This window comes from Sciurus vulgaris (assembly GCF_902686455.1).
Source record: "Sciurus vulgaris genome assembly, chromosome: 14".
NCBI lineage: Eukaryota > Metazoa > Chordata > Mammalia > Rodentia > Sciuridae > Sciurus > Sciurus vulgaris.
The window spans coordinates 56,990,853-57,017,424 of NC_136475.1; the positions used below are offsets into that span (position 1 = coordinate 56,990,853).

The window sequence follows — 26,572 nt, forward strand, 5'->3', positions numbered from 1 at the left end:
ATGGTATAGCTGGGTCATATAGTGATTCCATGCTTATCTTTTGAGGAGACTCCATACTGATTTCCATAGTGGTTTTGCTAATTTACTAGTTAATTAATCCCACCAACAGGGTGAAAGTATTCCTTTTTCTTCACATCCTCTTCAGCGTTTATTATTATTTGTGTTCTTGATGACGGCCATTCTGATTGGTATGAAATGAAATCCCAGTGTAGTTTGGATTTGCATTGCCCTAATTGCTAATGATGTTGAACATTTTTTTCATATTGTCATTGGTCATTTGTAATTCCTCCTTTGAGAAATGTCTGTTTAATTCATTTCCACATTCATTTTTTTTTGAAGTTTTTTGTGTTCTTTATATTCTAGATATTAATCCTCTGTCAGGAGAGTAGCTAGCAAAGACTCTCTCCCATTCTGTATGTTTTCTCTTCACATTTAAGTTTGTTTCCTTTGCTGTGCAGAAACTTTTCAATTTGATGCCATCTGCTATTTATTAACTCTTGGCATGATTTTCTTTCTTTCCTTCCCCCGCCCCCCTTGGCATTATTTTCTGAGTTAGAGGATCCTATTGAAAAAGTTGTTGCCTGTGCGTATAGGCTAGAGTACTGACCCTACATTGTAGGAGAGTTGCAGAGTTTTTGGTCTAATTTCTGTTGTTGAACCATTTTTGAGTTTGTGTAGCACATGGGATACAAGTTGAGTCTCATTCTTCGACATGTGGATAACCAGTTTTCTTAGTACCTTTTGTTGAAACAGGGTATCTTTTCTACAATGTATGTTTTTGGTATCTTTGTCAAGGATCAGGTGGCTGAGTGGATTTGTCTGTCTTCTTTTCAGTACCATTTGTCTATGTGACTGTTTTTATGCCAGTACCATGCAGTTTTTGTTACTGTAACTCTGCAGTATAATTTGAAGTCAGGTATTGTGATGCCTCCAGCATGGCTTTTTTGGCTTAGACTTGCTTTGGCCATTCTGGGTCTTTTATTCTCTAACATGTAACAATTGAATAATTGAATAACTAAGCAAACAAATGACCCTGTAAAATATGTTCCTGAGTTCAGGGCTCTAGAAACCACTGCTCTGGAAGGCAGCTTCCCTCCACCTGTCACTGACTTCAGAAGGAGACCTTTGTTTTCATACTGAATAATTCGTAAAGATTCTTTGGGGAAAAAAAAAATGTTTTCTTTGCTAGCAAAGCTTTTCTTTAGTTGTTTTTAAACACCAGTCAGATATAAATTGTTTCAAATTTAATTTTCTCAGTTTGGTTAATTGACTAACAAATTTCAACCAAGGCTAGTGATTTCATTAGAATGAGGATTGAAATGTGACTCTGAATATGTGAATCCTGGTTCTGATTTTTCTACTTGCTAACCACATTTCTATGCTTTAGATTATCTTTCAAATTAGTTATGATATATTGGCTTTTCTGTATTCCTTTCTAGGTTTTGATAAGGATAAAATGAAATAGCATGTTTAAATGCATCAAAATACATAAAGCTATATAAGATGAAGGATAATCACTGATGGCATTCATTATCAGTGATTATTTTTACTTTTTTATTCCCTCTACAGTGGTGCCATGTACATACTATATTCTCCTTAGGTGGTTTCTAATCCTGTTCACTAATCCTAACCTTTAATTCACAAAAACTGCTTCTTTTAAACTAGAAAGAGACATTTTCTGACTCCCAGGTACCCGAAAGTCATTATTTAAAGGACTCAGATTTTATTCACAGCATGTCACAAAATTGTGCCATCTAGACCCAAAAGTAGATCAGAAAAAATATAAAAATATATACCTACAAAATATATAAATATTATGAAAAAGACCTATAAAGATAACATCTGTTGCTAGCATGATGGTCTTCAAGGGAGTTAAGGAAGCAAAGCATTTTTACCCAAACATAGAGGCATAGACTTGGACAGAAGCATCACATTCACACCTTCTTTCCTTCATTCATTCCTCATTGACTTAAAAAGCATTTATTGAAAGTCTAATATAATCAGATCTTATGCCAGAAGTCAAGGTCCAAAGATAAAGAGGATAGAGGCTCACCCCGTGAATTGCTAATTATCTAGGAAGAAGAAAAAGAAATACACCGATTACAACAAACCCAAAAGAATTTGATAAGTATTACAAAGTACTATGGGAACACAATGGAAATAATGACTAACTCTGCCTAGGGGCTTTGGGAAGGCTGCAAGAAAGAATAGCATTTGAGCTTGGTATAACAACGTGTAGGAGTGTACCGGAATTTTTTTAAATGGGAAAAGGGCATCCCCAGATAGAAAAGACAACATGTTCACACCAATGAAGATGTAATAGAACATAGCATCCTGGAGACAATGTGAAAATTAGAACAAGCCTTTTGAAAAGTAGTTTGGCAGATTGTTTCAAGATCTATAAAAACACATACATCTTTAGCCCAGTAATTCCACTTATGGGAATTTATGCTCTGAAAAAAATACGAAAGGAAAAAAGTTTTATTTATAATGGCAGAAATATAAAATAGAAATGGGTTTATATCTAAAATATAGAAAATAGTTGTGTAAGTCATAATACACCATTTTGATTGAATCTTTTGCTATTAGAATAATAATGTATTTTAAACCAGATGGAAAATGTATGCTATCATATTAATTCATAAAACAGAATAAAATACCTTTATTACTACTGCTATCTAAAAATTTGTATAGATACAAATAATATGAAGAAGGATATAAAATCAAAATCACAGCAGCATCAACGACAGTCACAAAATATTTTTATCAAGGTGATGGGGTTGGGAACATTATTTTTTAATTATATTACTCTCCCGTGGTCAGACCATTTACAAACTCAGCTAGTACTCATTGCCATTTCATATTTGTGACAGGTATTGGTAGACCCTCTATTTGAAAAGAAAAAGTAACTTAATTATATAACAAATTTCAAAATGTTTACAGAAAAGCACCTTTAGGCCTCTTAAGGTTTTAACAAATTAAATTTACTCTTATTCAAGTCCCAACTTGAATGTAACCTGTTTCAGGAAATCTTTTCAGATTCCATCCATCCCATCATTCCTAATCTATCTCTGTATCATCAAAGTCAGTTACCCAAAACGAAAGACATTATGCTTTAGCAGTTTAATTGGATGATCCAGCATATCCAATGCCTGCATCATTGGACAGGAAGAGAGGGGAGGAGGAGGATATACACTGGAGAGTTTCTCAAAGCACTGTCCCAAAAAACCTACAGCAGAATCATCTGGACTACATGGTAAGCATGCATTTAAAAAAAAATCTCCATCCCTAGTTATAATCCCATAGATCATAGTGAAACCAGAAATGGCAATTTTTTAAAATAAACATCCTAACTCTAAGGTACCTGAAATTTGGGAAACCATGACTATAAAACATTTGAGTCCACATGAAATAGATACATCTGCCTGCTAGAATTTTCTCATGGCACATTCTATTTATTTTTGTGCATGTATGAAATTTGCTTCTGGTCACTGATTTTCTTATCTGTTATATTGGGTCTGAGCTGAGCTTTGTGTCTAGCTGGTGTTTCACAGTTTTGTTAATGGATGTTGACAACATTCACTCCTGATAAGTAAACATGTGGATTCTGCATACTTGTGTTCACACACAGGGTTGTGGAGCCTTCTGCAGTTTACTGTGTTGGTGCCTCTTTTGCCACTCTTGTTGTTTAAGACATTATTTCGTGACCCATTTTCAAGGGTGAGGGGAGGCAGCGGGGACTCAACTCTTGATAAGTCCTGACAAGTTATACTCACTGAGACAACATTTCTCCTGTGGTTTGTTAACATACCTTGAATACATGTAAGGTTTTATACTTTCTTCCCTCCCTCCCTCCTTTCTTCCTTTTTCCCCCTCTCGGCTCTTCCTTCTAACCAACTTTAACATTTGGAATCTGGCTTTTTTGATTAGTGCTTTTCATCAATCAGCCACCAAAAATATTTGGTCAATCACTTCTGTTTGGAAGAAGACATTGTCTTGTCACTCTATCCTGAAAGAATCAGTTCCTTCTTAACATTGTCCTTCAGGTCTCCATGTTGAATCAAAGTGAACAATTCATCATCCTCTGTCAAAGAGAAACATGAGTATGTCAAATAGCTTGAGAAATGTAAAAAAAAAAAAAGAAAAGGGGGGGGAATTTAGGGACTGGCAGTGGAAATACTAAAGAGATTAATCTGAAATATGTTTAGCATAATTAAACTTTACTCTTCAGTTTTCCCATCTAAAAACCAAGTAGGAAAAAAAAAAAAAAAATGACAAGAGGATTCCTACACAATCTACTCTTTTTTTTTTTTTTTTTTTTTTTTTGCAGTACTGGGTATTGAACACAAGGCCTTGTGCTTGCAAGGCAAGCACTCTACCAACTAAGCTATATCCCCAGCCCCCACAATCTACTCTTGCTTCATCTCTGTGATCCATCATGCATGTCATGGATTGGGAATTTCTTTCTGGGTGGATTTATTTTTCAAACAATTGAGCAAGCTTTGATCTGATTTCTTCAGGTACTGATGAAAAGCTTACCTCTCTTGAGGTCTAGAAAGTCATCCTAAGAAAATCTCTCAGTACAAATAGATTCCTAGGATATACGAAATGCCCCTACCTGGATATCTATCTACACGTTCATTGCTTCTAATGGCAGAAAGAAGGCAGAGATCAATGCAACTAAGTACAATGTAATATCTATGGCAATGAAAGGGTCATCCCATTCAAAATGCTACTATTTGCACATTTCTTCATTTCTTCTATGTACGTTAATCGTGCTTGCTTAAGAATATGTTCAACTAAAATATACTTTATAAAATCCAACTGGGGACACTATCCCTTAATGAATGCCTCTGTATCATTTGCGTTTTTCCATTCTTCTGTGAAACTGCTCTCTCTTCCAGTTTCTTTCTTAATGAACACTCCTACCACTTTTTCTTTTTATCTTAAGAAAGTTCTTCCCATTTTGATTCATTAGAAATCCTATTATATGATTTTTCCTGAAGAAGAATTTTGATTTTGAAACTCTTAGAACCCTATCTGAGGTTCTTCAAGTATGAAGATGGGAAGCTTGTTACCAGTGCGGGTGCTTGGGGTCCTTCAGAGGGAGAATCAGGCTCCTGAGAAGTGCTGAGAAATCCAGATATTTAAGTTTCTTGCTGGTTCTTAAAAACTTTGAAAACAACTATTCTACAGATAATTCTGATTTGGACATGTAATCAGGAGATTTTCACTTGCTATCTTCCTTGAATACAGATGTTATTTAATTCCCCCAAGTCTCAATTTCTTTATTTTTAAAATTAATTACATAATTTCCAGGATATAATGCTATTGAAAAGTTTGTAAGAATTTGTTTGTTTTGCTTTTCAAAAAGAACCCATAGCTACAGAAAAAGTCATTGTGAAAAAACAAAACCCACAAGAGAAGACAGGGGGGAAGACATGATTATATAGAATTTTACTTCTTTAGGCATTAATGCCTACCTCTTACCCACACTTGCAAATATTAAGTTAGTAATTAACAGGAGTTTTGTGGTACACCACGTCCTTACACTAGTGCTGTCATTATTGGAAAAGGAAACAAAAATTAATAAAAATTTTAAAAAACTAAAAGTCTGCCATGATTTTTTATGAGTTTTTAATTTTTTACTTTCTTAAAAAATGAAGAGCTTCAAATATTTCCCCATACTACATCCTCTCTCAACTGGAGCTTACTTCCTGGCAAATGTCTTTAAAAAGTCATCCTTAAATCCTACTTTCCATTCAGCATGACTGGTGTGAATACAGATGAGAATTTGCATTTAAAAAAAAAAAAATCAGCAGCCACTCAGATTCTTCTGAAAGGGAGCTACTCAAAATTGACCTTTAGTATTTCCTGACTATAAATGTGCCTTGGAATATTTTTGAGAACCATAACCTCCTTCTCTGATAATGAGAGCTTTCATTGCCTTAATCCAGCTTCACTGGTGGAGGGAGAGGACTTTGGAGCCTTTTATCTCCTATTTGACATCACTTTTTCCTTCCTCTAAATCTTATTCTGATTTGTAATTATGGTGATTTTTGAAAGCATCTTTTTAAAAAATTTGTTCTTTTTAGATGTACCTGACAATAGAGTGTACTTTGACATATGTACATGGAGTATAACTTATTTTAATTAGGGTCCCATTCTTGTGATTGAAAGCATCTTTTTTCTTCTTTTAATTTGTTCTTTTTAGATAGACATAACAGTAGAGTGTATTTTTAACATATTATGCATACATGGAAATTTATGTCATTCTCCTGTCTTTCCTATTCCTATCCCTCTTCCCTTCCCTTAATCCACTGAACTTTTATTCTTCCCTCCCCTGACCTTGTTGTGTGTTAGCATTTGCATATCAGAGAGAACATTAGACCTTAGGTTTGACTTATTTTACTTAGAATGGTAATCTCCTGCTCCATCTATGTACCAGTAAGTCATAAGGCCATTCTTCTTTATGGCCAAGTAATATTCCATTGTGTATATATGCCACATTTTTAAAAATCCATTCGTCTGTTGAAGGGCACCTGGGTTGGTTCCATAGCTTAGCTATTGTGTGAAAGCATCTTGACATTCGCTGAAATCATGCTCATCTCTTGACTGGAATGATAAAGAATGACCTTAATCTAAGCCAAGTTATTTAAACTCTTTGCATCATAATCCATCATATATAAAATGAAGGAATTGGAATATTCAAGCAGAAAACCTCTTGAAGTTGTAAAAATCTACCTGCTTTAACAGAATAGTGACGTGCAAAGTTGTCCTGTACCACAGAGCTCAGCGTGTGTGATAATATACATGGACATGTGGTTATTTTTATGACCAAAAACACTGTCTTTCTTTCCTTTTATGGTGTGTGTCTGCTCACTCTTTTGCACTCGCGCGCTCTCTCTCTCTCTCTCTCTTCCTCCCCCACCTAATCTGCTTTCCTGTCAACAGTTCCCTGTCAACAAGAACACTAATTGGTTTTAAACTTCTCCAGTGTCCTAGTGTTCCAGGTGGTTCTTTATCTGAGCCCTAGTATACTCCTACTGCACTGACCCTGAACACTAAGAGCTTGGCAAAGTGTGGTAACCGGCATGTCTGGAGCCACAGGAGGGAAAGTGCTTGGAGCTGGTCCTAAAAACTCTGTTCCCAGAAACCCAGTCTACACACAAAAACACTTGGTGGGGGCCTGAGAGCAAGAATTGCAATTTCTAGAGAGAGAGACAGGGCCACTCTGCCTTGGTTGCAAGCTGTTATATGGGGTGGTCTAAAACAGGATTATTCACTTTTCTTATTTACCAGCTTGCCTTTGTGGATAAAGTAACCTAAGACCATAAAATCAGTCCTTTTCCTCAGAGTTAACCACTATTAATCAATACTTTATGTCCTTATGAACATTTATTTCCTCTTTAAAATATACAACCATTTTGTGGTGTGTGTTTGTGTGTGTGTTGTATGTGTAGTGATTTATTGCTTTTTACAATTTAAATTCTGTGCTTTAAATTTCTGGTTAAATAAGAATATATCTTGGAAATCTCTTTATACAAGCACATATGAATTTGCTACATTATTTCCTACAGCTGCAGGGTTTTTGACTACTGTAAGGGCATATACCATATTTGATCTGATCAATTCATTATCAATGGCCTTTTAGAAGGTTTTCAGTTTTTGACTATTACAATGTTGCAATGAGTAGGTTTAATGTTGAAGTTTATATTATCATTATTATTTTCTTTTTAATGAGAAACCTTCATTTTTTTTTTCTAAAAGAATAAAGTTTGATTGTCAAGGATCATGTTATTGAATATATGGGCAAAAGAAATAGATTGGGCCCAAGACAACATATATCTTAAAGAGCTTGAAAAAAGGTTTATCATTTCTGATAGTATAAGAATATAAATAATATAAATAAGAAATTTGCAACAGAGTTGACAAGATTTAATGTTTAAAAAATAGTAATCAAAACAAAATGAGCTTTGGGATTTCAGCATTCTAAGCTGTTAAGATTTACTAGGACATTTCCATAGTATTTATTAGATTTATATTGTTTTAAGTAGTATTGTGTGACTCTAAAAGGTATTGGAATTAATCCTTTCAAATGTATGAATATTATTAAAATTTGGCAATGGAAATCAATGAAGAAAAATGTCCAGGGTATTTTTCTTATATTAATTTTATTCCTGTAGATTGTCAGTGTTTCTTGTGGGTTTGAAAAAAAAAATCTCTCTTATATTGTCTTTTGAAATACACTATGGTTTCATCACTTTTAACCCCCTCCCCCATCATATACATACATACATAATCTTCTCAGTTACCTTGAAAAGATATGCATGTCTGTTATTACAGTATAACCAGTGGAAGAGGATAGATTTCCATATGGTAGTCCAGATGTGTAGCCCTCTACTAAAGAATTATTGTAAATTTCAGGGGAAAGGCAAAAAATAAGTACATATTTCCATCGCTGGATAATATATTTGTTCTTCAGGACTTGGAGAACAAGATGTGCATCCTGCTTGTTTTTATTTTTAGTGATTGATAAAATAGCATATTTGTTGGGACTTAAATCGTCTTTAAAGAGGAACAATCCTAATGGGCAAAAAGCATAATGTATTTCTTAATGTTGCATAATTGCCTTTACAAAATCATCCCATAAAAATACTCATTATAAACGTGGCATTAAAAAAAATGTCATTCATTAACTTGGAAATAAAATTGTAATTACAATTATAAAGCTTCGAGGAGATTCTACTTAGGAAGGTTGCATGCTAATTGCACAGTTTAAGGCGTTTAATTTAATATTAGGCAAAAACCTGGTAATTACCCAAAGAGAGCACACAAGCATTTAAGGAGGGGATGTGTTTAAGAAAGAAAAAAAAAAAAAGTTTCTCTTCTACTTGATGATCACAAGGATTTAAAAGTAATATGGGGGAAATTCCCTGTGCATGAATATACGTATTGAGTCAAGGGCTTAGAGGGAGGACCCGTCCCCCTGCAGTCTCAGCGGGGGAGCAAATTCCACAGCAGCTACCGCCTAGACTTTTTGAGCGAGGCGCGGGTTGGGCTGCGTACCAACAGCCTCGTCAACTGCAGACGGAACTGCAGCATCCCTTCCTGCAGTAGCGCGTCAGCCATTGGCTTCTTGGTGACACGTGACTGATAGAGGCTTTTCTGTGTCTTTTCTCGCCCATCTGTGTGCAGGGCACTGATAGGCCAGGCTGATGCGCAGGCAATTTATCATCTTGATCTCCCACTGAGTCAGGGAGCTCTCCTGTCACCAGTATTGATTTCAGAGGATGGACTAAATTTCCTAGGATTTCCATTAAGAATTAAGAAAAAAGCTCTAAGCACGCAGGGTAGCCAGACAGACATGGATATGAGATGGCACTGTGAAAACTCGCAGGTAGCTTCTTCTATCACAGCCGCTGCTGAGCACAGCTTAGATCTGCAGCATGCAGGGTTTAAGACACCAGAAGCTTAAAAACAATAAGAATGAAAATAAGGGCAAATGCATTTGGATAAACTAATTTTATGATTTATATTAAAATATTTCTTCTCGGAGATTGCATGTCAGATTTATGCATGCTCTATATGAAATGTAGAACGACTGTTTTAAATTTTAAAATGTCTTTAAACCCTGAGCATGGTTGCTTCTAGTTTTGTCTGCTGCTTTTTGTGAGCTTCAGAGGTTTTTCAGCATGCTTGTGGCAAAAAAAAAAAAAAAAAAGCAACAAAACTTGTGCGTGTGTGTGTGTGTGTGTGTGTGTGTGTGTAAATATTTAACTTGGTTCAAGTAAAAGCATGAATAAAATCTGCTTTCACTACTTGCCAGACTGCTTTATTATTGTTAATGACTTGGTGAAATTCTTGCTTAAATATGATTAGATTCTGACCGTGCATGCTTTTGCGGCAGAGTGGGATTTTTTCTGTGGAGAATTTGTGAAGATGGAATATCTGAATTAAATGCATGTTTGGTACAACAGAGAATGATAGTGATGAATGATTAAACTTGATTAACTACTGGAAATAGTGATATTCATAATGATAATATTTGAGTAACATTTATTTACAGGAATTCTGCTTACTGTAAAAAAACTGCATGTGTGGGATAATGGAAGTGTTTATGGTTTGGAAATATTAATTTCAATTGTTTCAAAGATAGCAAGATTTCAATTTGTGAAAGTGCTTCCCAGATGAAAGAATTAAAGACATTGAAAAAATTATTTTTAGTTTAGGAGAGGATTCTAAAAACTGCTATTTATGAATGCGAGAGATTTTGTGCATGTTTTATGTGTGTATGAATTTCATGAGGAGTTGTTTGATACCCTTCTAGCCAGTCCTTATTCTTGTGAAGAGCAGAAATGCCTTGGCATTCAAACATTCCCTCGGCCCATGGGAATTAGAGCCAGCAGAAGCAAGAGTATAGCCAGATGGGATTGGGATGCTTGGCAGTGAGTGGAGACAATAGGTGGGGGTGGAGCAGATGGGAGACAGAAGGCATCGCATATTAGGAAAGGGCTGTGGGGGGGGATTCATAGTGAAGGGAGCTTGGCCTTTCTTTTCAGGGGAGCTTCTGATTGCATCTTCCTGTAATTATGAGACAGAATGTCATGTACACAGTGACAACTATTTTTCATTAAATTAAGTAGTCCATGCTTCACAGATTAGAGGATAAATCCCATGAATAGAAGTTGATTACCAGATTATAAATGGTGCATTGTTTGTTTATGTGTTGTTTTTGTAACCTTTTTTTCCTTGTATGAAAAGTAGGAGCAAAATTAAAATTAAGCCATTTTACTACTTGAGTTGGTAGCATCTGATATAAATGTGGCACTTACTACTAAATGTGTTTACTAGAGCTTAGATGAAGCAACTGAAGTGTTTACCAAAATTTTTCCCTAAGTAAGATTTCAGTTCTGAAAACATTAAGAATTTATGCTAATTAACTACTATTACTTTACTTCTGGCTGTTAAACAGATGTTCATGTCTAGATAATGTTGGAATGTTTTATTTAAGTAGTTTTTATTGTATTATGAAGACTGAGTTTGACCAATACTCAGTTCAAATTCCGAAATGAAATTAATCTGTAAGCATTTTTCATCAAACTTTCTATCACTCTTAGCTTCCAGAGTACTGGGTACAACCTTTGCCCAGAAAAGTCACAGGACTGAAAAAGGATAAAAATCTGAATTCTCTGATTTTAATGATTCTTAGAAAATTCTAGTTGAACTCACAATTTCCAGTTTTAACTAGGAATGAATTTGATCAAAATCATGCTGTCAAAATGTACAAATAAAACACAAATTTAAGATATTTCAATCTATGTGGTTTTGTCTGTGGGTCCACTCAGCTCACTTATTAATCATTTGGCTGGTGGACTTTACATATGGAGAGAATCTTCATTTTCCAAAGGAAATTTTACTATGTTGCATGTCCCTTACTTTTGGATCTTAGTTTCAAGGAATCAAGACCTAGATAGGATAAAAATCTTTAATTTCAGTACCTTGAAGTAAATTTAAAGTAATTTACTTGGGTCATTTATACTATTTTCCTAAGAGTTGAAGAAAAAATGAATTTCTTAGCATTTCTGCAGCCTTTCCTTCATGTCCTGTCCTTACAAATTAATAGAAAGTTCACTAAACAGCAAAATGCTTCTACTTGGCAAACTCCCTCTAACATTTCTAGAAAGAGGAAGGATCTGGAGACAGAACTTTGGACTGATATTTATACTTTGGAGGGTTGAGTAAGCAAAATGACCCAGTGATAAAGGATAAATATTTTCATTAACTTCACACAGTCAGTGTTTCCCAATAGACGAAGCCACATTCTCCTTTTGGACAAACTGGAATGAAACTACAAAAGCTTTGAATTAATATAAAATAGCTGGTCACAAGAGCATTTGGACTCAACAGCCAAGAAAATCTCTCAACAAGACATCAACCAGGGAAATGTTTACATATTTACAAAATAATTAGTGATGTAGCATTGCATATTAAAGATTTTGGGGTAGTTAGAATGAAATGTTACTCTGTGCCATCCATATGCTCCTTTAATTTATGAAATGTGTTCATCCCATAGCATCTGGGTACATTTATAAACTACAAGTGCAATCAATTAACTATATGATGGATACAGTTGGCAGAATGCTAATTGATGGGAAAAGCCCCTGGGCTTATACTTTGTAGTTTTCAAATGGGAAAAAAAAAAAACCAAAAAACCATGAGTCAAGTACTTTAGACCTTTGTCTATATGGAGTTTAAATATTTTGAGGGCTAAGCTTATACTTCTGCACATTTTGTAAATGGCTCATTTGAAACAAGATTTGGTGCTATAAAAACTAGTGCCCTTAATTCCAGCATTATGAGCACTAGCAAAATGCATAGGTGAAATGTTTTGTTGACTATGTATGCTTAGATCAAATGGCATCTTTTATTGTTTAGCCTTCTCTTTCACTTTCCATTCCCCCTACTCCTTATGCTTTATTCCACTAGGGCTTTAACTGTAGTGTATGGACTAGTTTTTCTATAAATAGAAAAAATGGCATGCCATTTGCTTCAGAAACAATATAAACAATAAACTATGTATAAATTCAGCAGAGTCTAATGACACCAAGTTCTTGAATAAATTTAGCCTTTGAATTTCTTTGATTTTCACTAAGGTTACCTGTATTGACCCAGAAAGATTGATTTTACTTTCTGTTCTCTTATTTACATTTACTTGACAGCTATTATTTGAATCTTCTGAAGACCTCTGTCCCTAATCACTCTGGCATAGAGAATGGAGCTAACTAAGCACAATATTGCAGAGTAGATAGGCAATTTCCAGTACACAGAATAACTGAAGAAAGTCACAGACAGTTATAAATCCATGGATATCTCTGGACTCTCTTAGCCAAATCAAGACAGAATGAGTCCAAACTGAATTGCAACCATGAATAAGCAAGAATATATGAGATATTTTCTATTTTTGTGTCAAAAATGTGTGATTATCACTATACATTCTTATTTGTTCCTCAAATGTTCAGCTCAATTTGGAGTCACTTTGTTAAACTAGTTACTAATGTAACTATCTTAGAATATTTCCCCAAAATTGGTTACACTATTTTTATTCTAATTTTGTGCATTCAGTATATTTTTGATCTGCAGCTTAAGCTACAATTATTTTCTTCATAACATAAAAGTCTCAAATACTTTTTTCTTACTCTTTCCCCACAATCATAGCATAATGCCTTTTGTTATAAAGACTTCATTACTTCAAGTACTACTTAATAGACAAAACCTACATATAGCCGTGGAAATAACTTAGATATTATTTAGGGAAGCAAATGAAATCTGTCCCCAAAAGAAAAGTCAGCCATGAAGGTTGTTCCCCTACCTTTATTTCCACTACTTTTTAAATAAAAGCATAATGGGTCTTGTAGTAGACCACTGTCTTGGCTCTAAGACTTTCTGGGTTTTGACTAAGAAAATGATTGTATGAGATTATAGTCTAGAATTATTAGTAAATTCATGGATAAAGTAGGGGTTTCAGGATATGGTGGAATGCCTTCGCCTGGCTAACCAAAGACAAATGGATTTCCCAATCACCAAATAAATTAACTTTCTTACAGAAAAAAAAAAAAAAAATGTGCAAAAGTATAGATTACATATATAAATTGCAATGCATAAATAATAAAATATGTATTATGCAAAAGGAAGTCTGCCTTTATGATTTAAAAACAGGGGGCTGGAGTCATGACTCAGTGATAGAGTGCTTGCCTAGCATGTGTGAGACACTAGGGTCAATTCTTAGCACTACATATAAATAAATAAAATAAAGTCCATTAAAAAAAAAAAGTGACAAACTTTGGGGCTGGGGCTGTAGCTCAGTGGTAGAGTGCTTGCCTAGCAAGTGTGAGGCACTGGGTTGGATCCTCAGCACCACAAAAAAAATAAATAAAGGCATTGTATCCATATACAAGTAAAAAAACAAATTAAAAAAATAAAAAATAAATAAAAACATAGCTATTTTAAATTTTATGAATTTTTTTTTTTTAAAGCTCCTTAGTTTGGAGTTGCATAAGTTACAGCCTCAGAAGTCAATTTTCAGTTACCCATGTGTGACCTATCTACATAATGGATTACCTTGCACAACTAGATGTACTTTCTGAATCAGTTACCCTCCTTGGGCTGAAAAATCATCATTTTCAATTACAGACCATGACTTTTTCCATTGGTATAGCTAGACTTGAGTAGATTATCCATTAGGTTTGTGGTAAGACTTTGAAATCTTCAGAGTTCAATGTCATATGTATGAGATATGCATCCATATAAAGCATTGCTAAATACGTAGCTGCCAAATAATAGATTTAAAGGATACATATAGCAAACCAGAAATTTGGCAGAGAGTAGCAATCTTGGATTTGCCAAGAACTTTCTTAGCCTTCAAGAAATGTACCATCTCTCTCCAGAATGTGGAAAATTATGACATATAAGCAATTATGAAGCACCAGTCTCAGCATTTTTCGTACATTTGTTTGGTTAAGATGTTATAATATCTACTGGTTGATTGATTTATATCAGATCTGCTAGATATTATGGGTGACTCACAAGAAATAAGACACTTCCTGACTTAAATCCCATTGAGCAGTCAGGACAGACAAGCATAACCTAGGACAGGTACTACTTACTCTGTAGTATTGTAACCAAAAGCTCGGTTCTTGTCCTGGATGCCAATTTAATAACAAGGACACAGTTTTGAGAAAAAAGAAAAAGAAGTTTTATTGCTTTGCTAGCAAAGGAGAAACAAAGGGAACTCCTGTCCAGAGGCCAAGATTCTGCCTATTAGGAGGAACAGGGGGATTTTAAAGAAGCTCTTCAAAGGTTAAATTCCAGGTGTGCCCTGACAGGGGGTCCCAAGGCACCCTGATGGTATGATAACATTCACTTGTTAATTTGGGAAATACTCACTTCCTAGATTCTCTGGCAGATATCTCCTTCCTGTGGAGCACAGATAACTCAAGGTAAGCTTGTTCCCCACCCCCAGGTTAGGGGAGGGAGAGGGAGAAAAGGGAAAGGAAAACAAGTCCCTTTTAAAAATAAGCCTCTGAGCTATATTCAAAAGGTGAAGTGGACCACTGTTACAGTATCAATTAATGAAAGCATATTTGCCGACCATCTGCTATGTGATTCATGAAAGGAGAGTTGTGTGTGGGTTGAGGAGAGGAATGAATTTGACTCTGCTGTACATTCCCTGTGTTTGTTTGAGTAGCTCTACATATCTGGTCACAAAATTAAAGGAGACACAAGTATTTATGTCAGTTCTCCGAGATAGTATTGACTCCATGAGGGGATTTGAATTAAGAAAGGTTCTGAGATTTTTCTGAGGCAATCAAGAACTATACAGTTTGCTGTTTGATTAATTTTGCCGCCTCAAAATTAATCAAGGCAGTTGTTTCCTATTTGATATATTCATAAGACAACACAGTAATATCTTAAAAACCATTTTTAATAATTTATGAATGATAAAAATAATGCAAAATGTATATAACTTTTTAATTTAAAAATCATTTGAATAGTTTGCATTCATTCTCTGCACTCATTACAATTAGACTTAGTTGCTAAATGTTCTCTTACTGATGGGATAATTTGAAAATACTGAGCCATTTTTTCCAATAGTAAATTAGAAACTTTGGTGTATCAGGCCACTAAGTATAAAAGACTGAGTTTGTCAGTTATTCCAAAGATATATCTGGTTCTGCTTCCTTTCCTATCTCTTGATTTTCTTTTCTTTCCAGGAGGTGGGTGTTAAGGGTGAAACAATTTTGTATGTTATAATAATTCTTCGTAGTCTACGCATATAGATGAAATGGTTATCAAGAGTATTATTTCCTCAGTACATATTGTCATTTAAAATACAGTGAATAATTATGAGATGTTACATGGATGATTCATTAGGACAGACTGAAATGATACCTCTGTACAAAATAGCAAACTGTAGAGTTCTTGATAAATCTCAAGCTAGAGATAAGTGAGCTTCAATTATCACTTAAAGGCATCTAGGGCAAGAAGGGTTTCCTAGACTCCTGACTTTCTGGTTTTCCACATAGTTAGTAAGATTTCTATTGCAATAGATGGCGTCATTTTCAACAGAAGTCCACCGATGCAATAAGAAAATAAATATTAACCTTATACATCATCACTACCTAGAGATTCCCTAAATATTGCATCATGTCCTGATAGTACATTAGGAAGAAATATGAAGGTTTAAAGTGAAGAGATAAGTAGAAAAGTATACACTTGGATGATTTGAAACTCTAAAATGTAAGGGTATTTCCAAAGACATGTCATTCAAATATGGATAATACATGCATTATGTCTACAGAGGGAACAGAGAGAGGAATTTATAAGTTCCTATTTTATGGTTGTTGAGGTTATAATTCTTTTTCTTTACAAATGTACCTGAGTTTTTAAAAAAAGAACACTTTTATACATACTACAAAATCACCAACTTGTATGTAAAATACAGAATTTGATCATATCAATACACTTTTACTTTTTTTAGTTTGAAAATACATATTTTATAGGAATAGTTTTAGAATATAGAAATGTTGCAAACATAAAATAGTGTTCTCCATTCATCTTCCCTAATTTTAACATAAATAAATTGTATAATGGCCAATAATACAATTACATTCAATTAATATATTGTGAAAAGTGACTTGTTTTAACAGATCTTTTGTTATAGATGTCACTGAGTGTCATCAGACTATATTTGGGAAATGTGAGTGTTATTTGGTTTGATTCCTACCCATTACCTGAGAGAATTCCCCTTTTCAGGCTACTCAGTTTCCACCCAGAAACATTTAATCAAATATTTTAAGAGTAAACAGAATTAACAGAAAAGCAGTGCTTTTGTGTGTAACTCACTCTTATGTTTTTGCTTTATTCTTATTATGTCTCAGAATCTTTTTTCCTTTTTTGTTTTTCTTGGAAGGTCTACCCCATTCTCAGCCTGTAACTCTGTTGCACACTTCAGATCTACTCTTATAATCACTCCCAATTCACCTGAAATCTGACAAGTTCAAAGGTCAACAGGTTATTTTTTGAAGGTTATATGATTCTTAAACATTATCTTTTAATTGATTATGTAATCACTCTAGAAAGTTCTACATGTACTGATGTGGTGAAGACCATCCATTTTTAAGGTGAGGGGTTTGTAGCTCTAATGCTTTATGATCTCACAGTGTGAATAAATGTGAGTTTTCTTTTACAAAACATTTCTAAAGAAAAGTAGTCTCAGAAGAATATGTTGCTTTTTACTTTTTAAAATCATCTCACCTGAATTCAGGGATGGATTTTCATCTGGGATATTATAACATTTTCATTTTTAAGAGAGTGTAAAAATCATGCACTCACGGCTGTCCTTAATTAGAGGGAAAGCTGGCTTTTTCATTTTCATAATGAAGAATACAGAAGCTCATTAGCATTCTATGTGTAAGCCTGATAGATTTCAGAGAATTAACAGTTTGGAATCCTAGAAACTTACTTTAGGAAAAGCTATAGAAAAGACTGCATTTTTTTATCTTGACAAATGTGAAAAAATTTTGTAACATGTGCTTCCCGAAAGCCAGCAAAATTCTGTGAAAACAAAGGAAAGGACTGTAGGCAGCCCCTTCTCCATGTGTTCTAAAGCTTCCACTTTGCTAAGAGACCTTGAAATTATTTCAAATCTATTTTTCATGCAATGAATGCCAAAAGAGCTAAATTATTCATTGTAAGTGAAAATATTTATTACATGTGTCAGAAAACTCTGATTCCATTTCTGAGATTCCCAATAAGAACGCTGTGGTGTAAAATCAGGGTCCGATACTGCTAAATAATTACCCAGGTGAGTACTGTACCTACTGTGTATATATTTAGGCTTTATATTAATTAATGATTCATAAAGTGCTGCACACTCTGGACTAAAAGTCTTTCATCCCTAAACCAGTTTCAGATACTGTCCTAAGAAGCTGGACGTGATGGCACATGCTTATGACTGGGGAGGCTGAAGCAAGAGGATGGCAAGTTTAGGGCCAGGCTCAGCAACTTAGCAAGACCCTAAGCAACCTAACAAGACCCTGTCTCAAAATAAAAAATAAAAAAGGCAGGGGATGTGACTCAGTAGTTAAGCTCCTCCCCACTCCCTGGTTTAATCATCTGTACCAAAAAAAAAAGAAAAGAAAGAAAGAAAGAAGGTACACTGTGGCATCTAATGGAAGTGGGAAGAAGAATGTAACATCATAAGCTATCAACAACACAGTCTGAAAAAAAAATGTCTTATTACTGACAAGGATTTATAGAAAAATAAATTATAAAAATACAAGAACCGCAGAGGACAAAACTTTGTAGCATTTTTTTCTGTAAATGTGAAAAAAGAAATGGTTCTAAACTTGGAGCAAAAGATTAGGTGTGTAGGACAAATGATTTTTATGAATGTTCCCAATTTGTGTCTAAAAAAGTAATATAGCTTGTGAGTAGCTATAATAAGTAGAAATTTTTCCACGGGCAATAGTCTTCATAGGCCCAAGGAAATGAAATTGAAACTTTGGTATTTTATCAAACTTTTGTATTTTACCAATTTCAAGACTTCTTAGGGTATGGAAGATGTAGTAATTATATTTTTAAATTTTTTTTAAAAAATTTGCTGTCAGAATCTAAACAGAGACTATTTCTTTGTCCCCCACCAGGATTCAGTGGGTATTCTGGGAAACCAACAGTTTGAAGTATAAACTGATATGTACAGTAGAGGTTCAGCTTTTAACATAATCTTATAATGATAGATTTGACTTCCAGAACACTGTTAGCTTAAGACATTTCAACTTTAAAGCATTTCCCAAATCTTACAAAGCTTAAGAAGCATCATAGCTCTGTGGAACTAGGGAGAGAGAAGGGCCAGATGTCCTGAGGGGTGGTGGCCACACACTTCTTGTCCACTCTTGCCGTTATTGAAGTGTGGACTTGGGTCTGCTGCAGCAGTTCTGGAACAATTTGTCACCCCTAGTATCTTTCTAGACTAATTGCCTGTTACATATTTTATTGTTTCATTAAGAATAATTCCTCTCACCTTTTTAATTTTACTCTAACTGATGAAATTAGCACTGGGGAAAGTATTGATAGATTCTGAAAAGTCATCATCCTCTAACCCACTATTCTTAGACTGTGTTAATTAAAGAGACGAAGAAGCTGCCTCCATTTGTTTTAAAGCTTTTTGGTTGGTGGAAAATGTCCAGCGAAGGGGAAATTCCATACAGGGCACTTTTCTGTTCTGTGCCTTAAGGTTTGTTGTTTCAGAGGAGTGAAGCCTTGAGTAGAACCAGGGAAGCTAAATCTGACAGACACTGTTTAGTTGATTGACCTCAGAGCAGAACTGGTGGATGAAATGTCTGACTTGTACATTTTATAATGCTTCTTTTCTTTTAAGTTCCTTTCTACCATTTTGAAATCAAAACTTATTTCATATCTCACGTGGATGAAAGAGATTCACTCTACTTTCTTAAGTCTGAAAGAGCTCCATTATGGATCTCTGTAAAATGGATGGGAGCACCCTGCCACTATCCAACCATAATTAGAAGATACTTTTCCTTTCATCTGCTCATTCTCTTTATCATTTCTTTTATTTGCCTCTACCAGAAATCTGCTAGTGGTCTCTATTGCCTTTTTTCTGCCCCATTCCTTAAAAATCAAATTTTGAAACCAATGTTCAGTGATAAAGTTGCTAGATCACTAACCATTAGTTTTTGACCTTGTGGAGGTCAGAAGAATCTACTGATCTCTGTGTCACTGAAAGGAAATATATTGAGAACATCTTAATTATTAGGTAAAGGATTCAGCAGGATTTTAAGATTGTAGAAATAGCTAATTAGTCAGAAACTATAGCATCCTCAATATATAAGTATCAGAAGGTTAATTTTTAGTGAATCTTTGACATGTCCTTTTACTTTTGTCAGTTTTCTTTTTCGTTGTTGTTGTTCTTTTGTTTTTGAAGTTTTTAATGATTACTGTCTTAACCCTTAGGATTCAGTATTCAAGGAAACATGATAGAAGTGTAGCTAAAAATGATATTAGTAGTAATAGGTCATGTGACAATATCCCTTCCTTGACTCATCGTAAAATAGTCAAAAATTGTAACTACCTTAAAACCAATGACTCTTCTTACTATTTCAGATAGCAACTATCACTTTTAGCTGAAAAGCGAGTGGTTTGAAACCAGTGAGTTTTATTTCACTGAGCATCAGGCTCTGTGTATTATTTCATCTCCATCAGCATGTCATTTCATTAAATAGAATATTAGTTATTTTGAAATAACTACAGGTTCACAGAAAGTTGCCAAAAAAATGACCCAACTTTCTTGACACATAGATACTTTACATACTTATAGTATAATGTCAAAATCAGGACATGAATACTGGTATAAATCAGAGAGCTTATTCAGATTTCACCAGTTACACATGCATTTGTGTTTGCATGTGTTTATGTTCATGCATGCATGCATGTATAGCCCTACACAGTTTTATAATCACCACCACAGTCAACTTACTTAACTGTACCATTGCTATAAGGCTCCCTTGTCTTACCCGCCTTATGACATTTTGAAGAAAACTGAGTGGTCATCTACTCTAACATACTAATATTGGGTTGGGGAGAGATTTGCAGCAGATCAGTGCGTTCGAATTAAACTGATGGGACTCCTGGTGGGATTTCAGATATCTATATTAGATCCTAGTGCAGTTGTAGGCATCACACATTACATTCTTAATTTATAAAGAGGACATGTATTTGGCAAGTTGGAAAAAAGAGATTTGAAGCAAACAAAAGTTTTGTAGTAGTTGAATTGTATTTCATCATAATTTTTATTTTTGAAAATCTGATAATCTGATTCTATTGCTGGGTTAAAGGCACAATAACAATCACTGGAAAATAAGATCAACATTTTAGACTAAGCATGTGTACTATTGAGGTAACTCAAGTTGCTTCATAGGAACTCATCGTGGTGTGGAAAGGGGAGGAGGCAATTGGCCAAATTGGCCCAGAGATTTAGATAAAAATTCTCTGATACTCTCTACCTTCACAAATGAATGCCTCCCTGACCCATTCACAAACGAACACAACAGATGTTTTAAAAATTCTTTCAGGTTGCCTTTAATGTTCACTTTGATCTAGTTAGCATTCATAAATCTATTGTGGGGCTAGGATGCAGCTCAATAGTGGAGTGCTTGCCTATTATGTGGAAGGGCCTGGGTTTAATCTCTACTACTGCAAATGAAAAAAAAGGGAGACATACATATAATGGAACTTAAAGCTGGTGGAGTGGAGCGTGCCTGTAATCCCAGTTACTCTGGAGGCTGAGGCAGGAGGGTCTCAAGTTTGAGACCAAACTGGACAACTTAGCAAGACGATGTCTCCAAAAATCAAAAGGACTGAGAATCTAACTCAGTGGTTCAGAGCCCCTGAGTTAAATCCCCAGTACTAAAAAATAAAATAAAATTAATTAATTAATTAATTAAAAATTGACCTTGTTGGCCAATCTTACAACCCAATTGCTCTTATGGTTCAATTCAAGTAAATAATTTTTGACTTATTTTATTTTATTCAAGTGACTTTTCAAAATAAACATTTTTGTTGAAATTTATGCAGTTGCTATTAATATAATAATTTGTATGTGAATAAATCAAACCTAAATATTTTATTTGGAGAAATAAATTGAGCAAAAATAAAATACTAGCATTCCTCAAAAAAAATTATAACTACTGGGATCAGATTTGTGGGGAGTTGGGGACTGGTAGGTCATAGCATATGATTTGACCTACTAATCTGTTCCAGGTCCACTTTGAAAGTATTTTGGTGCTACTCACCTTTGGGCATGAATCTGTTTATAAAAGAGAACAGAACTTATTTAGAAAGAGTTGTAGGACTAAATATTTTTCTGGTATGTCAGCATCATAGAAATTATAAATGCAAAAGGTCCATTAGCTGGCATGCCTTATTTCCATAGACATTTCATTGACTTTTTTTTTTTTAAAGCTTGATCTATTTTTTGTTTAAAAGAAATGGAAACTCAATGCAGATTCTTTTTAGAGCTTGAAACTGCTGATTGTTGTGTTTTCCAGAGTTGTTTTCCTTTTTAAATCCACTAGACAATTTGCATAGCTAATTATTGTGTTCTTGGTTTGTTACATTCCAGCATCGCCATTGGCTTTCTGAATGGGGGGTGGGGAAGGAGCACTTCTGCAGTTTTAAAGTCCATTGACAAGCTGTTAAAGAAAGGAACATGAGAGACAGACAATGATTATATGTGTGTGCGTGTGTATGTCTTGGAGGATGGGTCAAAGTTAAGGCAGTAAAGTGAATTCTAAATAACTGTCAGGATTTGGTAGCTAATAATGCTTTTGTGAAGGGTTTTATCAGTAACCAAATGCAGGAGATAGTGGGGTCCCCTGTGGCCTCATTTTATGTAGGACACTTTGTATCATGATGAATCATTCACAGCAAATGTTTTTGCTAGGAAAACTGAAGAATATACACCCTTAGAAATACAGTTTTTTCTTGCCGGTGAATACATTATTTTAGAAAATACTGATTTAATTTGTGTAGCCCTAATTTGAGACGGGGGTGGGGGGAGCCTTTGTAATTTGTAGAGAATTTGTTAATAATCATTTCCTGTTCCAAATAGATGGCTTTAAAACTTCCCGATTTCCAATGTTCTGTGGAATCCATTTATGAGAAAAAGGAATGCTTTTGTCAAGAATCGTTGCCTTTATTGTCAAAGAATCATGATTCCATTGTTCAGGTTTTAACATGTAGAAGCATTAATCGAACCATTTAAGAACAATTGAGACGGGGATAGTTCAAATGGCATAAAAGATGTCTTTTGCATGTCGTTTTTGTGGCTGATGATAATGGTGCTTTGGGGGGGTGTGATTTAATAACTAGATTTGCATACTTTCACTTTCTTTATTCTACTGTAAAATGGGAGCTTTTTAAAGAGATCCTCCACAATTCATTAGACTGAAATTTGCTTTAATACAACAGCCCTAAATAATTATCATGCTTCTTGAAAGGTATGTCAGTTTTAAATGAGGAAATTAATATGAAATTCTGTAGAAAATGTTTGCAGTTACATCATACTGGGAATGTAGGTCTGTGTTTGCAACAATGGCAAAAAGGATTATGGTTGAATTTATGTATACAGCTTCCCTTAGAGCAGCCAAAATGAGAATGGCCAGTTTAGAGCAGATAATGAATAACCACTTCTCTCCATTTGCACAAATAAATAAATAAATAAATAAGTGGTATTTTGTGGTTTCTGGTTGCCATAAGCGACAGAGACAGTAATTTTCAAACCTTTCAAGACACAATGAAGGGCAAACATTGTGTGCCTCGTGATTTGAACCTCCATATGTGAACTCGGTTGAATGCTTGTGAGCTAAGATGGAACTCATACACATTCTTGCAAACCATTGCCATAGCAACATACTTAAAATTTCCAAGGTCTGTCTCCCTCGAGTTTGCACCTGCAGTTAGCTTATTATGAAACAAAAAAGAAGGCTTTCCAACTCGAAAATGCTTTGGAATGGTTGGGAGTATGTTTTGAAATAAAGTGCAGTTTAAAAGTTGAAAAGCAAAATAGAACATTCAGGGAAAAATGTACATTAGCATTCTTCATGCAATATTTGGCTATTCTCCCTCCTACATCACAATATTCTGTGTGAGACCAATGTAGCTTGCTTGACTGCCTCCTGTGGTTAGGATAGTAGGGTTTCACCCACTTTAATGAGAAACATGTGACAACAACCAAGATTTAGTTAGTGTGTATTATGTACCAATTGAAGCATGTTATCTATTGTAGTTGTCTTAATTCTTTAAACTACCCTGCAAAGATTGATATTGAATCTTTCCCATGTTACAAATGAGAGTTAAAAGAAATCACCAAGTCTCTGATAGCTCCAGTGGTAGGGCTCAAATTTAAATGGGAGTATATCTAACTCCAATGACCACGTACCAAATCACTAGGGAGTAGCATTGCAAGTTCCATGACTTCTTCATTTGTCAGGTCCTAAGAAGCCAGAAAAGAGGCTCCCATAGAAAGCTCCCTCCTTCTGTTCAGGGTGCACTGGGTTAGGCACAGAATAAATACAGCTGGACCCCTGCACAGCTGCATCCAATTCTTCCTGTAAGTAAAGCCAATGTACTCCCCAAGCTATCAGATAGATCACAAGGTGGTGGAAGACAGTAAGTCAACCATCTTTCTTATTGCAATGCTTCCTTGCCACTTTCTTCCCAACACAGGCAATGGAACACCAAAGAAGGTGGCTTCTAACTGACTAGATCTTGGAAAATAGAAAGTGAGATATTTGGAATTTAGTTTCAGTAAGGTTTCTTGGGATCAATAAAATAAGAACAGTCTACTTGGGAATAGAGTATTACTGAGAGATGCACTTACAAATAAGAGTATACCTTCATGAGGAACTTTGCATTTGGAGGAAACTAACAGGTTCTGTGTATTTTAAATCATTAGCTTGACTGACTTCTCTAAAGCACCTGGATTTCTTATTTGATATTCTCTCTATACTTTTTCCCTTATAGCCAATTTATCATTTCTCAAGATAGGGAACTTGATTATCTGAATTTCCATCTCAGAGAAAATCTGAAGGAGCAAAATAGAAGGAAAGAGGGTCTACAAAACTTAAAAAGAAATAAGAACTAGTTAGAATTGGCACAGACTAAAGAATAAAAGAGCAGCTCAGGGAACCTGTGGAGTAGGGGCAGTGATACACGTGAGAGTCTGAGATCACTACTGTGTTGCTGGTACTGATGCTCAGAACCATGATACCAAATCAGTTTAAAAAAAAAAAAAACTTGTCTTCTGAGTTTTCTCTTTAAAAGGTTGTAGTCATGTGATTTCAGAAATTCTTAGATGACAAATGGCACATTAATTTTAAATAAGTTTGTTTCCTTTCCTTAATCACAGGCATCCCAGAAATGAGTACAAAGAGAAAAGGGCAGGCAGGATGGCAGAGGTGTGCAGGGAAGGAAAAGGACACATCCAGATTGCAGAGGCATGATAGCAATGGCAAGCAAACATGTCAGAATTGAGTGGGACAGATTATAAGTGCAAGGTTGAAGAGAGAACAGCTATCCAAGAGAAAGTACAGTTAATTGCTTAGAGATCTGTGTTTTACTTGTGATCTTCACTTAATCACAACTATTTTAATGACAAAAAAAAGTGTGAACAGAGTCAAAGACAAGGTCCTTAAACAATGATATAACTAAATAAAACACTTAGGTACCTGAGGGATGCTTTCAGAAGCATGCCATCTAATGAAATGTATTCACAAAGACAGACCTCTAATGAAGCTTCTAGCTCTCCATAGAAGGCAGTTAGCAAAGTTCTCAGTCAGCTCCTGCATGTGTTTGCTGGTTGGTCTTCAAAAGGCTTTGCACTGGCTGTTAAGTGCTCTCCAGGCTGGCTGCCATAAGCAATGTTGGTGGGTGCCATTCTCTAGTAATTCTCAAAGATCTTGCTTAAAATTTCAATAAAATGTAGGGTACCATTTTAAAAGGCAAATCATGGAAGAAAATCTTGGGCAAAGTAGAAAATTATTCCTGCTGCTATTTGTATCTTTCCCATAGTCAAACATGAAACTGGGAGCGATAGGAGTCAGATGCCAACTGGATGGAAAGCCAGGCAGTCAGAAGCTTCTCTAGGTTCCACACTGAACCGCTGCTTACCTGATTCAGGCCTGACTGTGTCCACTTAGAGCTTTCCTTTCTTTAATTGTAAAAGACCTGGAACAGGTAGTGCAGGAGTTCCATGGTATGAAGAGCAACTTTCTACTCTCAGAAGGTCCTAATTTATCACACACCTGAAGTTCCCCTTTTGCAACTCATGGCAGTAGGATACTATCACTTAGCATTCAATTCTACCACAACAATCCATCTCTCTTAGAAATTATTATTATTATTATTATTTTATTTATTTATTTATTTGTTTTGCAGTGCTGGGGATTGAACCCAAGGCCTTGTTGCTTGTGAGGCAAGCAGTCTACCAACTGAGCTATATCCCCAGCCCAGAAATTATTTTCAAGAACTACTAAAAGCTACCAATCCCCTCCTGCATACCCCATTCCACAAATGTACGCCAAATTATCCTGATAGAAGAGTTCAGTCATTTAAACTAAAAACTAGAAGTCAAATGTCAGGGTTCATGATATCTCAAATTAAATCAACAAATACACACAAAACACCCTCCTTGCACCAGGAAGTATTTTAGCAAAGCAAAAAGATTGCCTCTTAAATTACAAATTTCTTCTCATAGAAACATTTCCAAATTTCTTGACTTCAGGAGTCATATGATAATTACAACAGGAAGAATACATATAATCCCAGCTCCCTATCCCCAGTTTTAGAGTTGGATTCAAGATGTGTTTTTAGAGTCACACAGCATTTGCTCTCCAGACTTTTCTTGCTGTGTGTTCCTTCCTCCTGAGATGGGAGTTGGGACACCACAAATGAAATAAGAAGACATAAAAAGTGAAAGCAAATGCAAAAGAAG

The 26,572-nt window shown here is 35.1% G+C and overlaps 1 protein-coding gene across 36 annotated transcripts in view; it reads left to right on the top strand.

Annotated features, from left to right (window-relative positions):
• NRXN1 (neurexin 1) overlaps positions 1-26,572 on the top strand; it is a 1,087,847-nt gene that overhangs the window by 999,869 nt on the left and 61,406 nt on the right. The window contains exon 1 of one of the 36 annotated variants that reach the window (XM_079110058.1): positions 9,171-9,400. The exons of 34 other annotated variants lie outside the window; for them this stretch is intronic. In XM_079110058.1, coding sequence (XP_078966184.1) covers positions 9,368-9,400 — 33 coding nt within the window. In that variant the 5' untranslated portion in view covers positions 9,171-9,367. Of the gene's footprint in view, positions 1-9,170; positions 9,401-26,572 lie in introns of those variants that run through there. One more of the 36 variants, XM_079110057.1, reaches the window with a different exon arrangement.